General features: G+C 42.9%; 1 protein-coding gene and 1 long non-coding RNA gene across 8 annotated transcripts in view; one reads left to right on the forward strand and one right to left on the reverse strand.

Annotated features, from left to right (window-relative positions):
• Nucleotides 1–2,274: 2,274 nt before the first annotated feature.
• LOC311589271 lies at nucleotides 2,275–5,072 on the forward strand. The gene is made up of 2 exons (XR_014776477.1): nucleotides 2,275–3,493; nucleotides 3,540–5,072. It is a non-coding gene; the product is annotated as an uncharacterized lncRNA (long non-coding RNA).
• The window catches only part of FGF9 (fibroblast growth factor 9), a 39,835-nt gene continuing 29,079 nt past the window's right edge, over nucleotides 4,422–15,177 (reverse strand). For all 7 annotated transcript variants that reach the window (XM_084767586.1, XM_084767585.1, XM_084767589.1 and 4 more), the window contains exon 3: nucleotides 4,422–5,674. In XM_084767586.1, the coding sequence (XP_084623712.1) occupies nucleotides 5,429–5,674 (246 nt within the window). In that variant the 3' untranslated portion in view covers nucleotides 4,422–5,428. The remainder of the gene's footprint in view (nucleotides 5,675–15,177) is intronic.

Below are 15,177 nucleotides of genomic sequence, written 5' to 3' on the forward strand. Positions count from 1 at the left end.
AGGTAGAACCCAGCCATGACTCCGGATTGTTCTCACTATTTGATCCCCGGCACTGCATTATGTCATGCAGCTGTTACTCAGTGCAAATGTACTTGAGGAATGAACCACGTAGCTGAGAGACTGCGTTATGTTCTCACCTCTTTTGTCCTAAGTGTCTGCTGCTAGATTACAAATTCTTCCTGTGGTATTAAGTAAATTTAGCAGGAAATTATAGACAAGCAGATTCAGTACAGTTGGAGAAGCTATCTTCATCTGGATGAAAACCGGGAGTAACAAATTAACCCCAAGAATAAGGCCCACAGGGACATCCCGGGGGCAGGGGTACCCAGATGCCATCCCCAGGACACCACAGAAAAAGGTGCAACCGGCCCATATTCCCAACAGACGAGGTAGCTTTGAAACATGACCCGAGTGAACATACAGTACCTTCTCTGTGACCCCTCCTCAGCCCTTGCATTTCACCTTTGACCTGCCCGTCCCAGGGGCCTTTAGTCTGAGTCTTCTTTACCCCAGGATTCAGAACAAACGTTACACCATGGTGTCTTCCTAAGCAATCGCTGCAGATGCCATCAGTATCTTTCTCTATAACATTGGTGCCCACACCACAGGATGGAGAGATGGGAGTGAAGGGAAAAATGGAGGGAGAAAGAGTTTGTCAGCTGTAGAGCACAGGAACGCTTGCTTCTGGAAGAGCTGTGCTGCTAGCCTCCCAGACTAGGAAAAGCCCCTAGTAGTACGCAGCAGAAATCACACAAAGCTGTCACTTCAGCCCTGTGCATATGTCTGGGCTAGAAGCCAGAGGCAGTGGCGAGGTGGAGCCTACAGAATGCTTTGCAGCATCCCAGAAAAAAATGGTTATGAAAAAGCCTGCATAAATGTTTAAAAAAAAAAATAGGTCTCTCCAAGCTAAGCCAGGAGCACTACCAATAGAGCTTGGCCTTTCCTGTGTGAGGAGGAAACCGGCCCTGGAGTTCTAGATACTCTCCTTACACAACCCACTATTTTAACTCCTCAGCTTCCGGCGGCCAATTGACCTGCCTGAGTCCACACACCGCAATAGGAACCAGCCATAGCCACAAGCGTATTTTGAAGGGTTTCAGGGGAGCACAGGGGCCAAAGGGCAACTACAACCCCAATTTACCACTGGCTTTTCAGATATTCACTAAGCCTGTAAGTATTCCTAATCTAAATTAAATTTTAATAATTCTTTTCACAATACAATCTGGGACATAGCTGGAGAACAAAGGGAACTCTTAGAATGCCCTTACTAGTAGCCAAAATAGCAGAGACGCCTCACCAGCACTTGTGTGACCTGAGAGAGGGGCACAGCTGTCTCAAGACCTGACAGCCATGACAACGGATGATAAGTTGTTAGGGGACGTATTGCCACTTTCTTCCCAAAGAAAAATACGGCCGAATCTTTTTGTTTTCTAATGGGATTCGGTTGCGTCGTCAAACAGTTTTCTAAAGACCTAAGAGCAAGCACAGAAGCATACTAGAAGGCTTGTTGCTTTTGGTTTGTTTGTTGTTTGTTTGTTGTTTCAGGTGGAGGATGCAAAACTAGGTTTTGAGATTCTGTTCAGACATTGCTAACCAAACTTCATCCGTTCTACAAGCCTGGATTCCTGGACCTGGACCTGTGTCTTGAAGAAAGAAGATACGGTGCATGATTGCAATTCTTAATCCTTCCCCGTTCCACTTTCAGGAGCAAAATATCAGCTTCTGCAGATGTATAGACAGACCACACAGGCACACACACACACACACACACACACACACACACACACACACACACACACGGGAGGGGGCCTTGGTGGCTCAACACTTCCTTTGAATTCAGCTGGCAGTTCGCCCCCCACCACCACTTCATTGCTCTTTCGTGCACGTGACCACAGACTGTGCATCTAAATCTGGCACATTTCAAGGTCAAGTGATGCAGCAAACAGAATCTGACCTGGGACAATCACCATTGTCCATTCATCCGTCCACAAAAAAAAAAAAAGGCGCAAACATGCTGTCTGTGCTCAATTCAAGTTCATAAATCTTCATCCCAGAAGATTCCTGGCTGTTTCATCAAATGCTCACTGGAGGTGGGGGGGGGGGTGAATGTGTTTGTTCCTCCCCCATCTCCACACTCCCTCAACCTTTCAGATCATTTTCACTACTCAGGCAAGCTATGAAGGCAGAGAGACTGTTTTTTAAATCTCGCTGGCTCACAGAGGCAATGAATCTGAAGCACCTCCGAAATGGACATCAAGTAAAAACTACCAGTTTTCCAAAGACTGTAATTATGTATTCACACAAAGTACATAATCCTGTATGGATTTACATACAATTACAGATTATCAAGTAAATAACACAACACTGTAGTGTTAATGAGATGAAATAGTGAAACCACCACCCACTGAACCCACTCTTTTCTCTATAAAACAGGCCCTAGAAGGGCAGGTTCCAACGCTGACCTGGCATGTCCTTCAACACTGCTCGGGGACATTTGCATGACAGATGGGAAGGTGGTTCAGTCCACCCTGGCTAAGTCTTTGACTGTGATGCCAGTGTTGGCACCACCGGGAAAGTGGTTTGGCCATCTGAGCATCTGTTTGTGAGCTGGAACGGCCCAGCCCACAGTGGCCTGGGGCTGCCATCCAACAGGCTTTGCACCTCTTATAACAGGAACTGAACGGGATGCAAACCCAAGAGCTGGGAATGATCCACCTACTTCCCAGGGTGATGCCCAAAAACCCTGAGCCATCTTCTCTCCCAGAATTCCTATTTACATAAATTGCATACATCGATATTTATTTATTTACAGACCATTACAGTTTATTGTGTTGGTTACCAAAAGCAGACAACATTTTGTTTTTCAAAAAAAAAAAAGGTACCAAAACAAAGTCCAAAAATAGATATTAAAGTAGCATTTTCTGAGAATGTATGAAAACTTTCAGCTTTCGCACAATTCTTCACTCTTCTGGGCTGACTTGCTGGAACCCCTGGTCCTATGTGATTGTTATTGGCTGTCTTTTAAATTTGATTTCTTCTTCAGATATTACAGTTATGACATTCTAGGAACCTAATTCTTTCCTGTGGTCGAATGTTGAATATTTTTCTGGAAAAATAAAATAAAATAAATGCTTTTGGAAAAACGGAAGTCTGAGTATGCAAACATCTTAGCAGCGAACTGTTAAACAACAAGTAAGAACCCTGCTCAGAATTCAACGCAGCTCCTGTTTAGAAAGTGAAATGGGGGGTGAGGTGGGGGTGTCTTTTTCACTTTTTCACAGAGCATCTACTCCCTCTCTCGAAGACATCTTTCAATTCCAAATGCAAGCTTTCAGCTCTTCCCTAATGCTAACCTGCAGGGCACATCACTATGCGCTCCAGCTTGGACCATAGAGGGCTCCGTGTATTTGCTCACGACAGGAAATCAGGAGGCACTTCTAGCTCACAGCAGCGTTAGCTTGCCAGTGACATGCTTTCATTTCCCATGGACAATGTGCATTCGAGCAAAGCAAGGCCAGAATATTGCGTCTTAAAATTAGCCACACAAATTCAAACACTTTTTTTTTTAACTATCACTTTCAATTTCCCGATGATAACGGGCTAGAAAGCAAGAATGTTTCTTGAATATTGCTTCAAGAATTTGGCTCTTTTCACCTTAGTATATAGTGAGAAATAAATGGCCTCCCTTGCCCACTGGGAGAATTTCTGCTATCAAATAAATATGTATTCTTGAGCTTTTCAGCATCTAATGTTATAAAATATTTTTGTAAACAGTGTTCTAGACAGTAACCTGTTCTTCTAGCACTCTTAAAGACCGACTCAGAGAAGAAAGCACAGGCAATGAGTACAGTACCCCTCTAATGGCATTACTGATAAACATTTATTGGTTTCGTGTTGCAAGTTTTACTCGAAGGGTACTATCCCCACATAATTATGACAGTTCACACCAAATGCAATCTCCATAAAAGGTGTTATAATGAGCCCTAGGGTCCTCGTATAATTCCATATTTGATAGCCAAGACACAAATAAAAAGTTTACAAGAATGATCTTGTTCAGTTGATTTTTGCCTCAAAAAAAAAAAAAGCAAAAGAAGAGAAGGAGGAGAGGAAGAAGAAGAAGAAGAAGAAGAAGAAGAAGAAGAAGAAGAAGAAGAAGAAAGAGAAGGAAAAGAAAGAAAGAAGAAGATGGTGCTACGTAAACTTTTTTTCCTCTCCCATGGGAATTTTAAATCAGTGTCATGTTTGATGTTAGTCCTGTTGTTATGGAAACGGGCTGAATTAAAAAGCATAGTCATTGCTTAGCTTTGGTACACTCTGCAATAGATTAAAACAAGTAAGACATACACCAACCCTCATGTGTTCCAACCGGCCAGTTACGCTGAGACTGAGTTACGAGAGAGGAAAATTACAGACACGAGATGGAGGGTTGAGACCCAGTTTATCTTTAATCCTCTGGGGTAAGCTATGAAACAAGCAGTCTGAAGAGTGAATACTCAGTGTCGTGAGCCATGTGCAGAAGTTTACAATAATATGGGCACAAAATAGATTGTCGCCTTTAGTACATTTAGGGCCATTAGAATTTTCTCATATACCTACTTGCATGAAGTTACCACAGGTTCATAGCAGACTTTGCCATTTAATGCCTACAGAGCCTAAAGCTTCCAAAATGCCTATCTGGCCTGTACATATTTCATTAAAAATAAACTCTATATAATAAATAAATATATAAAATAAATAAAATGTTGCCTTTGGAATTTCTATAAATAAATTTAACCTTTTTTCTCTTTTTTCTTTTTTTTTTTCTTGTTTTTTTTTTCTTTTTTCTTTTTCTTTCCTTTTTTCTTTCTTTTATTTTTTTTTCTTTTAAACTAAGAGGTCTTTGCTTACGGTTCACTGGGCTGTGACACCAGCGAGAATGAACTGATAGTCTTTTAAGTAAGACTGCACCCTCCACGCCTGTGGAGAGGCAGTGTTCCCTTGAGCAGGCCACCAGCCAAAAAAATCCTGATGAGTTGAAGTATGGCAGCTGTGCTGATATAGGATGAAGTTCAACTGATCAAAAAACGTAAAAGCGTGTCTATTTCCCAGCATGCATCAGGCCGTTGTCCTCTTGGCGCGCTGCTGTCCCCCCTCGCCTCACCCCACTCATGCACTCGCACCCTCTCGCGCAGCCTCTCTCTCCCCTGCTTTCACAATAACCCAAGCAAGTGGCCCCAGGCAGCCAGCCCTCCAGGAGGACCAGCCGCCTCCGGTAAGCGCAGAGCAAATCAGCAAGTCCTCATCCAAGCTTCCATCATCATACGCATGCGAGACAAAGTTTGGCAACTGTGGAGCTGAGGTGACGGCTCTGCTAATCAATAAGAACCCACCGCAGGAAAGCATTTATAGTGGTTATGTTTTAAGGGCTCAAGTGAAGACACTGTCTTTGTCAACTTTGGCTTAGAATATCCTTATATAGTTCAGGTACTTTGTCAGGGTCCACGGGTCTAGGTAAAAAATGCGTAAATTTCTGGTGCCGTTTAGTCCTGGTCCCCTCTCTTGGCGTCCCGTCCTTATTTAATGCAACATAGTATCTCCTTCCGGTGTCCACGTGCTTATACAGGTTGGAAGAGTAGGTGTTGTACCAGTTCTCTTCAAACTGTTCTCTGAATACACACTCTTGTGTTAGCTTTTCCTGTCAAAAAAAAAGAAGAAAGGAAATAAATACACTGCAGAACGGAGCTCCTTATTAAAAAGCAATATTCCTCATTGTAACACATGAGCTGGAGACCCTGTTATTCAAAACTCTTTAGGTCAGAATAGTTTTAAACCACTTTTTTTTTTCAAAAAGTTTTGGGATATTTGCATATGCATAATGAGATACCTAGGATATGGGACCCATATCTAAGCACAAAATCCACTTATGTTTCAAATATACCTTCTACACATAGCCCGAAGGCAACCTTGCATCATATGTTTCCATTAAAATTCTCATAATATGGAATTTTCCACTTGTGACATCATGTTAGTGCTAAAAAAAAAAAGGGAGGGGTTTAAATGTGGGGACATTTCAGAGTTCACACTTCCAAATCAAGGATGTTTGAACCATATAAGCCTAATAAGAAAATCATATTTTATTTTAAACTTTATTATTTTAAAAATTTGCAAGTAAAAAAGTTACATATGGAAATTAACAATAATCAAAAAGGGCAAGATTCAGTGGTCTTCTATGCAGCTACACCGACTGTCAGAACAGAAGCTATGAGGCTTCACACTAGATTTTAAGTTTTCACTGTCAAATAAATTGTATGTACTTGTCCACCACCCAAAATGAAAAAAAAATTTTTTTAACTGCTTCAATTCGTTTTGGAAAAAAAAAAGGCTGTTTTAACTCCATCAAGTTAATGGCATTTTAATTTCCTATTCAAGATGGCTAAAGCACAAAAGATTCTAAGCAATTTGGGGAATGGGAGAAAATCAAAATACTGAACTTTTTTTTAGACAATATTCATTAGTTTTTCTGTGATCTAGCTATTCAAAGCAGAAATGTTAAGGATGAAGTCAAGAGCAAGTCACACCTTCATGAATATAAAAATTTTATACAAAAACAATCCGCTAACACGTGCCAGTCACTATGTTCAAAGGACAACTGGGCCACTGGGCCATTATTACTTTCACCACAGCATCTGGGTGGTGACTTCCTTGGGAGGGATTTGCCCAAGCAGAGGCGCTAAGAAGCTCCTCATCATTAGGAGATTTCTATAGAGTGCTTGCCATCCTCAGTGACACGGGCGGTGTTAACAGCGAGTGAAGTCTTGGAGTGCCCTGTCACATGGGTTACACGCTAGCTTCAGTGTGCACGCGCTTACCTGAGGCACGGCTTCAACCTGTGGGTTACGTCAGCCCCTACGCTTTAAAAGTCTGATCTCAACACTTACAAAATAGCTATTTTCTTAAATCCCTTGGAGAACAGGGCAATGCTGGTGCACACCCTTGATCCTAGCACTCGGTAGGCATAGGCAAAAGGATCTCTGAGTTCGAGTCCAGCTTGGTCTACTGAGTAAGTTCCTGGACATCCAGGGCCACACAGAGAAACCCTGTCTTGAATACCAGACAAGCAATCCCTGGGAGAAGTCCAAAGCGGACCTTTCTCAGTGCACATTTTAAGATATCCATCGCACCTTGGTATACTCAAAGGATCGGCTTCAAGACACCCCACAAAATCTGTGGGTGTTCCAGTCCCCTTACATAAAAGCAGCATGCTTGCATAGAACCTATGCATCCTCCTGAAGACTTTAAACTATCTCTAGGTAACTAAGGGTACCTAATAGTAAATACAGCGTAAATTGTTGCACAGTATCACTGAAGACACAACTTCTTCAACTGTGGGGTGTGGTCTCATATGGGATCACGCAACTGAATGTGGGGGTCACAAAGAGAACCAACAACTATAAAAGGTCCCCAAATGTGCAACAACCAAAACTAATTGAAACTCAAATTCAAAATGAATCTGAGGTGCTTCTGGCAGCACGCTCCCACACTGCGTCACGAGACTTCACTGCAGACTCGTTCTGAGCAACGGGCCGTGCGCGTTCTCTACTGCTCATGTTGTCAGCTACACAGAGCCAACCAGCACTGCCTGAAGCAGCTTGGCTCAGACCAGAGACTGTTAAGTGCATGAATTGTAATGTTTTCACCATACATAAGAACCTTTCTACTCTCATAAAAGCAAAACCATTTAATTATGAGAAACAAAGACTTTAATATTTTCCACTTTAATGTGTAAGTTTTTCAAATTAGAACATCTTTGGATTGTGTTATGTTAGAATGTTTGATTTTAAGATTCCTTTATTTGAGTTTCATAAAACCTAAGTTGCTGACTTCGTTTCATTAAAAAAAAAATTGGGGGTTGAGATCAGAATAGACTTTCCAACAATTTCTAAAATGATCTAGACATACTTCTGATATTTTGCACTACATATTTATGCAAAGCAATGTCCTCAGCATTGATGCTTATAAAGTCAATGTTGTGGTCAGCTCTGGACAGCACTGAACACACTCTACATCTACACATCAAATACTCTGCCAAGGTTTAGGCCTGGTGTAAGCGTGAGAAAGCACCCCCACCTCGCTAGCATACAAATTGCTTTCATCTTTACATACAAGCCTCTGTTTAAAATTTCTTTGTGATTTAGCAAGTGTTTGATTTGTGTACCTATTTTATATACATACACACTCATGATCACAAAGCCTTCGTGAGCAGGAACCGTTTAGAGCCCAGGTTTAGGAATAAAGACAAGAGAGAAACGTGTGTGTCACAGGCTTTCAATCCACGGGGGGTTGGATGTACAGGTGTGCATCTCATGGGTCAGAAGGGACATCCATCTTGACTGGGAGAATATTTCCAAATGTAGTAAAGTAAAAAAAAAAATCCTGTAGCCCCCTGGTTCTTGAATTAAATTGGAGACGTACCCCTTACTTCTTTTTTTTATACCCCCTTATTTCATAAGCCAAGCTCAGAGCACAGAGATGCCAAGAGGAGAGCTAGTCTCATTTACATTTCTACTGTAAGAAAATCTTTATTGTCTTAAATACCATCCCCTTCCTCTCTCCCTGCATTCCGTGAAAAGTGCAGTCTCTTCTGCACCTCACAGTGCAGAAATAGCATGCCCATCACATCCCACAGCCACGAACACAGCCCGGTCTTATCACCACTCAGCTGGAACCTTTAAAATCAATACCTTCCTAGTTAGTTATTTTTAAGCTTAAAAACTAAGAATGCTCTTACAAACTCTCTGCTGAGTGCCTGCTGGTTGCTGTCCAAATGGGAAAGTTCATGAAATCAGGGCAAGTGGTGCTGGCCCTGGCTAGACACTAATCCAGATGCGACACCGTCGCTATGGGGACCAACACTGATGAGGACCCTCGGACTCTCCCTCTCACCACGCTCTGGAAGCTGGAATCAGCTCGCTGCTCCTCTCACCAAATCGACGGATGCATAGGCGAGAAGAGAATCAGCAAGGGGCCAAAGGCCAAGCCTTCGTGAAAGTGTGTGACCACAGTCACCTCGTGCCCTCCAAGTATCCTGTGAACATTCCCTTCGACAAAACTGCCATCACAAAGATGCCTTCAGAGCCAGATCTAGAACTCAAGGCCAGGTGGGAGGCCAAGGCCAAGGCTGAGGAGCGGCACAAGGCGGGCAGGAACAAATGGTTCTGCTAGAGGCTTAAGTTTTAGGTGTATTTTTTTGTTTCCATCATTACCAATAGGAAAAGGTGACTCTTAAAAAATTATCGTTTTGCTCTTGTGTACTTGGCCCCTTGAACAAGGGAAGAATAAGAAAGTAGGCCCTCAGGCTCTGCAGCTATAAAGCCGACCCATGGCAGACTGAGGTTACTTGGAGTATTGGTTGCATGAGGAGACCAAACATGTTACAATAGATGTTTCTAGAGTGTTTTCACTGCTTTCAGGACTCTGAGTTGCGCAAGGATGATCTGCAGGGAGGAATGTGTAGCTTCCATGCGATGCCGTGGAGTTCTACGTGAGAGACCTGAGGATGGGCATCTGTGGGCGGGTCGAGGGGACCCCATGTTGTGGAGTTCTCCATGAGAGACCTGAGGATGGGCATCTGTGGGCGGGTCGAGGGGACCCTAGAACTATTCCCTACAACTACTGAGGGACCACCGCTATCAAAAACAGGGAAGGGCACTCAATATTCTTCCATTCCTGTCACTCAGAACCTGAAGGCGTACAGCACACTTTACACACCACCAAAATACTGATGCTCTTTTGTCTTCATATAGTAGGCATGTGACTTAATACACTAAGTTCAGAAAAACCTTTTTCTTGACCTTCTCCCATTGTCAGAAAGTCAAGAGGACAAAATCAAAAAGGACAGAACTTTACAAAAAAAAATCAACCGACAGTTCAATATAACACATGTTTTTGTTTTTTCCCTTTGTTTTTTCATTTGCATTTCTGGGTTGGGGGGTGGGGCAGCTCATGCCATGGTCCATGTGTAGAGGTCAGAAAACAATTTGCGTTCTCCTCTTCCACCATGGGCCGCCTGGGGACTGACTCTGGTGGTCAGTCTTGGTAGCAAGTACTCCTTAGGCACGGAGCAGTCTTACTGGCCCCTCATCTCTTTCTTAACCCAAAGGACTAAGACATCTTCGAAACACTCTTACTGGCTTCCTCCTAAGTTCTCTTCCAAGGTGCCAAAGGGCATCATCAAGGTTGTGGGCATTGTTTCTGCTTTGCTTATTTGAGTTGTGTAGTGTTTGGAACCCAAATTCTGGGCCTTGTACATACTATGCAAGAACTCTACCACTGAGCACCCCGTCTGCCGTGAGGTGCTCAACAAAGTGTCGCGTCATCAGACAAACGTGTGTTGTGTGTAAGTTGAAACAAGGGAACGTGGGAGACAAGGATCCATCCATTCACACTGGCCTCATAGGGACAAAGTGGATGGCAGAAAGCAAAGGCCTCATCCAGAGCACCCCCTCCCCCCCCCCCCCCCGCACATGGGATGCTCCCACTGAAACAGCCTGAGGAGGCTCAGCCTCACGAGGGTGCCGGGCACACAGAAAAGAGCAATCTTCCACTCTCCCTGCCCATAAATCTTATAGCCCAATGCAGCTGCCCCTGCGCTAAGGAGACAGCCTGAGCCTGATTATTTCCCACACATCGCCATGAAAGCCCTTGAGACAAACAGCAACAGCGTGTTCAAGCCTTCAGTCAGTATTTCAGGGTTTACTTCCATCTACATAGCCATCTCCTCTCGAGAACGTTCATTCGTGGCTAAAAAACAAATTCAGGAAATTTTCTAAGCAATTTTTTTCTCATTGATGAAATGAAATTTAAAAAAAAAAATAGAACTGGATGCTCAGACTTCAGTTGTAGAGAGGATGGGCTGGGGAGACAGGATGTATGGATTGACATTAAGGGTTCTTTCCTGCTGTTGGAAATGATATCGCCGGACAAATATGGCAAAGTAAGTCTTTATTTAAAATATATATAGACCAATTCCTCCTTGTTGGGAACCGGGACTCGGGAGCACTTCCTGCTCCCTTTGTCCACAGGCACAGCAGCCCCAGAGGCCTTTCTTACCCCAGAGGTGGAACACCCGAACACCAGCTGCTGAGAGCTGACTCACACCCTGGAAGAAGGCTTGTCTCACATCTCGACTACACCCCTCACTCACTGGGGAGACACAGACAACCGTTTATGTCCTCCCCCAGGTCTGAATGGCCTTATGTTTAAAAGGTTAAGCCAGCTCAGGTATCCCTAAACTAAAAATCCAAAATGCTCCTGGTGTCTGAATTTGGGGACATGGTGTCAGCATTCATGAAGCTTAGTATTTAAGGTGTTTTTTTTTTAATTAGGAATATTCAACTGGCCACAACTCTACAAATACTCCAAAGACATTTGGCCCCAAGAATTTCCAACGTTTATTGCAAATGCTCAGTCTATAGCACGGAGCCCAAAACAGCGTGATAACAAAGATGCCATCAGAGAACAGGGCCAGGCTCCAGGAAGGCTTCAGTGAACAACGGTGTCCCTGATGCTTTGTAACCGTCAGAACCTCTCAGCAATGGAACGCAGCTGTGTCATTTTCCAGTTACATGTGGTGCAGTAAGCCCAGACAGAGGTGAGGTGACACAGCCTCATGTGGACCCGTAGCCTCTGGTCATTCTGATGGGGAAGGCAGGGGTGCAGGACACTCCAGAAACCCCACTCGAGCCACCGCTCCCTTAGGGCCTGGCTTCTTCTGCTTCTCGCTGCTCACTGAGGACCTTAGGGTTCCTGTAGCTTTGTTGACCTGTGGGACATGGGGTGCCATGTCCCAAAGGGCCACCAACCACTAGGGATGTCACCTGAGGAAAGAGCTAGCGGCGGCAGGCTGCACTCGAGAGTACAGCACTCCTCCGGGGTCTCGTGCGCTTCCTTTTGTCTTTTCCACCACATATGATGTTAGTTTTGCAGGAGGAAGGGAAGGAAATGAAGCAGAGAGCATGGGAAATTTTCTACATGGCCAGAAGATTCTCCTGGCACATTTTAAAACAATAAAAAAATTCCTTAAGGATAATAAGGTAAGCTAAGGAGTAGAACTGACATTTGCACAGCCCAAATGGCGTGGCTTTCTCCCTCACAGGCTGGTCAGCATTGTTTATGTACTCAGAACTTTCTAGGCAACCCAGAAAATACGGTGTTTGTTCACCTTTAAGAAGTCTAGCTGGTCAGTATTGTTTATGTACTCAGAACTTTCTAGGCAACCCAGAAAATAAGGTGTTTGTTTACCTTTAAGAAGTCTAACCTCAGCCAACATTTTCCTGGTGATTTCCTCAGTGATGGCATAGAGCGGAGGGCTCTATAACTTGAGTTAAGTGAGGGGGGTTATGCCGACGCTGGTCTGTAAAACCAACGGTGCACCCCAACTTCCATAATCATGCCTGCTATACCACTCTGATGAGCAGCTTTCCACCAAAATTAAGATTCTTGCAGAAAATGAAAAAAAAAACTTCCCTATGCCAAGGACACATCGCAAATGGGGATCCTGTCAACACTGTTGGCTTTACACAGACAAGCAAGATTTACAGTCCACTTCCTTACGCACACACTTCAGTTCTAGGTGACGGCGGATATTCTAAGTTATGTCTTTCTATTCCAAATTATGTTTAATTAAAATAGGTAGGCAAATGCAAGTTGGAGATATAGGGGAGAAAATCGTAGGAACCTGTCTTTTTACATATGAGCAGAAGGAGAGCGTGGGCCTTCAAATAAACTGTACACTTTTTAGAATTATAGAACACAGATGTTTTAAAACTCACCACATGTTTCCAATGCAGACAGTTTATAGAGTATTCCACTATAAAGTGATCAATTCTTGTTTTATTGTATTTCCATGTTTTAAATTTTTTTAGATTATTTAACTGTAGCTGTTTATGGCATACCTATCTTTGAACTATTGGATTTTATCACTAGACTTGGGTGGAGAATGTGGATTTAATTCAAAAGTCTACTAAAGTCCATGCTTTGGAACAAAATCTGGTGAATGTTAGCAGCTATGGAAACCTCTTTTCATTTCATGTCATCAAATTCTGAGCAATGGGAAAAACTGAAATTAAAACTTCAAAACTTTTGCCATTCCTGTTTAAAGCAAAGCATGAGATAATATAGTGAAAATTACAGTACAGCCCAGAGAATGCCTAAGCACACTTATCTAGACACTAATGTAAAATATTAGAAAATGTGCGAGTAGGTGACCCACACCAGGCACTATTGTGCTCAACTTGAATCTATGCCCTCTTTATTGAAAAAAAAAACAAAAACAAAATCAGAGATGTTACAATATTTGAAACAGAATAACAGTTCTTGTTACAAATACATGGGCTTGTATCCTGCTCTCTTAAGACATGGCTCCCATATAAATGTGTGGCATTGCCTCCACCACGCTATGTAAATGACTGCATTCACTCAACACCATGGTCGCTTAAACAGCCGGCTGCTAGGATATAAACACCAGAGCAGGGGAACCCGTGACAGGGACTTAATTGCAAAGCTCTGAACACTTCCGGAGTTAATGACTTCGCCGCAGTCATTCATTCTCATATGTGCTGTTTGTTGCAGTCCAGGTAGTTAAGCCTCCCTTAACCACAATGACTCCTTCTCATTAATAATACAGCAGTAAAGCCTTAATGGGAGCTGTTGCAAGGACCAGGGCGATTAAATATAATGACTAAAGGACCATTAATAAGAAGCCAGGTCTTTTAACTGTTCTCTCCTGGGAGAAATCCCCAACTAGACAGAAAGAAGAGTGGGAGGGCACCTTCTCTTAGGTTGTCAGACCCCCCAACTCAGATCCAACCCCCGCCCCCCACCCCAGGCCCACAACACGTTTCCTCACCTTAAGTCCTGTTTCTCAAAACCTCTTTAATTTCCCCACCATTCTGGACAGACTTGCCTGGATTTCATATTCTTGACTGTCTCTGTTGCCTCTGGGGTTATGGGAACAACAAAGTGGGTTGCATCCCAATAGGCAGCTTTTCCTTTTTGTCTTATCAAAATATATCAGAAAAAAATATGAGGAAGGGGAAGAAAAGGGAGATTGCTGACCAATGAGTAAAAGTCACAGAGGTAGGAGGAAGATAGTTTTTTTAAAAATGCTGTACGCTTCAAAAAGCAAAAGGGAAAGACGTTGGTGCTTCACCAACAGAAACAACACATGTTTGAGATGAGTGTGTTTAACCTAATGTAAACATTGCACAGCAGTCTGGAGAGAAAGCTCATGGTAGAGTGCCTACGTAGCATGCACGACGCCCTGGGTTTAACCTCAGTCACACACACAAAAATAATAAAATAGAGAGTATACAATGTATCCGCGGTACCCCCAATATGCACAATTTGTATGTTCTTCTGCACTGATTAAGACATACATTTAAGCCAGGCACAGTGTTTTTACACCTACAATGGTGGCTACTTGAGAAACTGAGGTGAAAGCATGGTTTATGCCCAAGAGTTCTAGGTCAGCCTAGACAACACAGTGAGATTCTCAACTCAAAACATTTAACTAAGTAATGTTCAATTAAGTATTAAATTGCTTAACATATTTAATTCTATAAGATATATATGAAATTAATAACTACTATAACCTCTGCATTCTTCCCATACCAAAAGAAGGAAGGAAGGAAGGAAGGAAGGAAAGAAAGAAAGAAAGAAAGAAAGAAAGAAAGAAACAAAGAGGAAACAAAAGCTTGTACTTTGCAGAGTAAAGTTTTCCAGAGAAGCAAGCACCAAGTTCCACCCCTGACCAAGAAGTTATCTGCCACTGGCACCTGCTGGGAGAGGGAAGCCAGCTTCCTGCAATGGAGTGACCCCGGGTATAGAAACTACACTCCAGAGCAGGCCCCGTGCACATGAGCAGTTGTCCAACACAAAACAGACTCAATGATAGTTTTTTGTTTTGTCTTGTGAGGTTTTGCTTTGCTTTGCTTTCTTTGTTTTTCTGGGAGAAGTTGAGAGGGAAAGAGGTATGGAGGTCTATAGGATCCAGGAAGACTTGGGGCAGAGAAAAATATGATCAAGCATATTTTATAAAATTTTTAAAAATGTAATTTTAAGATACCAGAACCAGAAAAAAAGAAAGAAAGATATTTTCAGTATTTAGGAAGCAGTCAAGGACTTAATCTGAATCTGAAT

This window comes from Acomys minous, assembly GCF_964271855.1.
Source record: "Acomys minous genome assembly, chromosome: 18".
NCBI lineage: Eukaryota > Metazoa > Chordata > Mammalia > Rodentia > Muridae > Acomys > Acomys minous.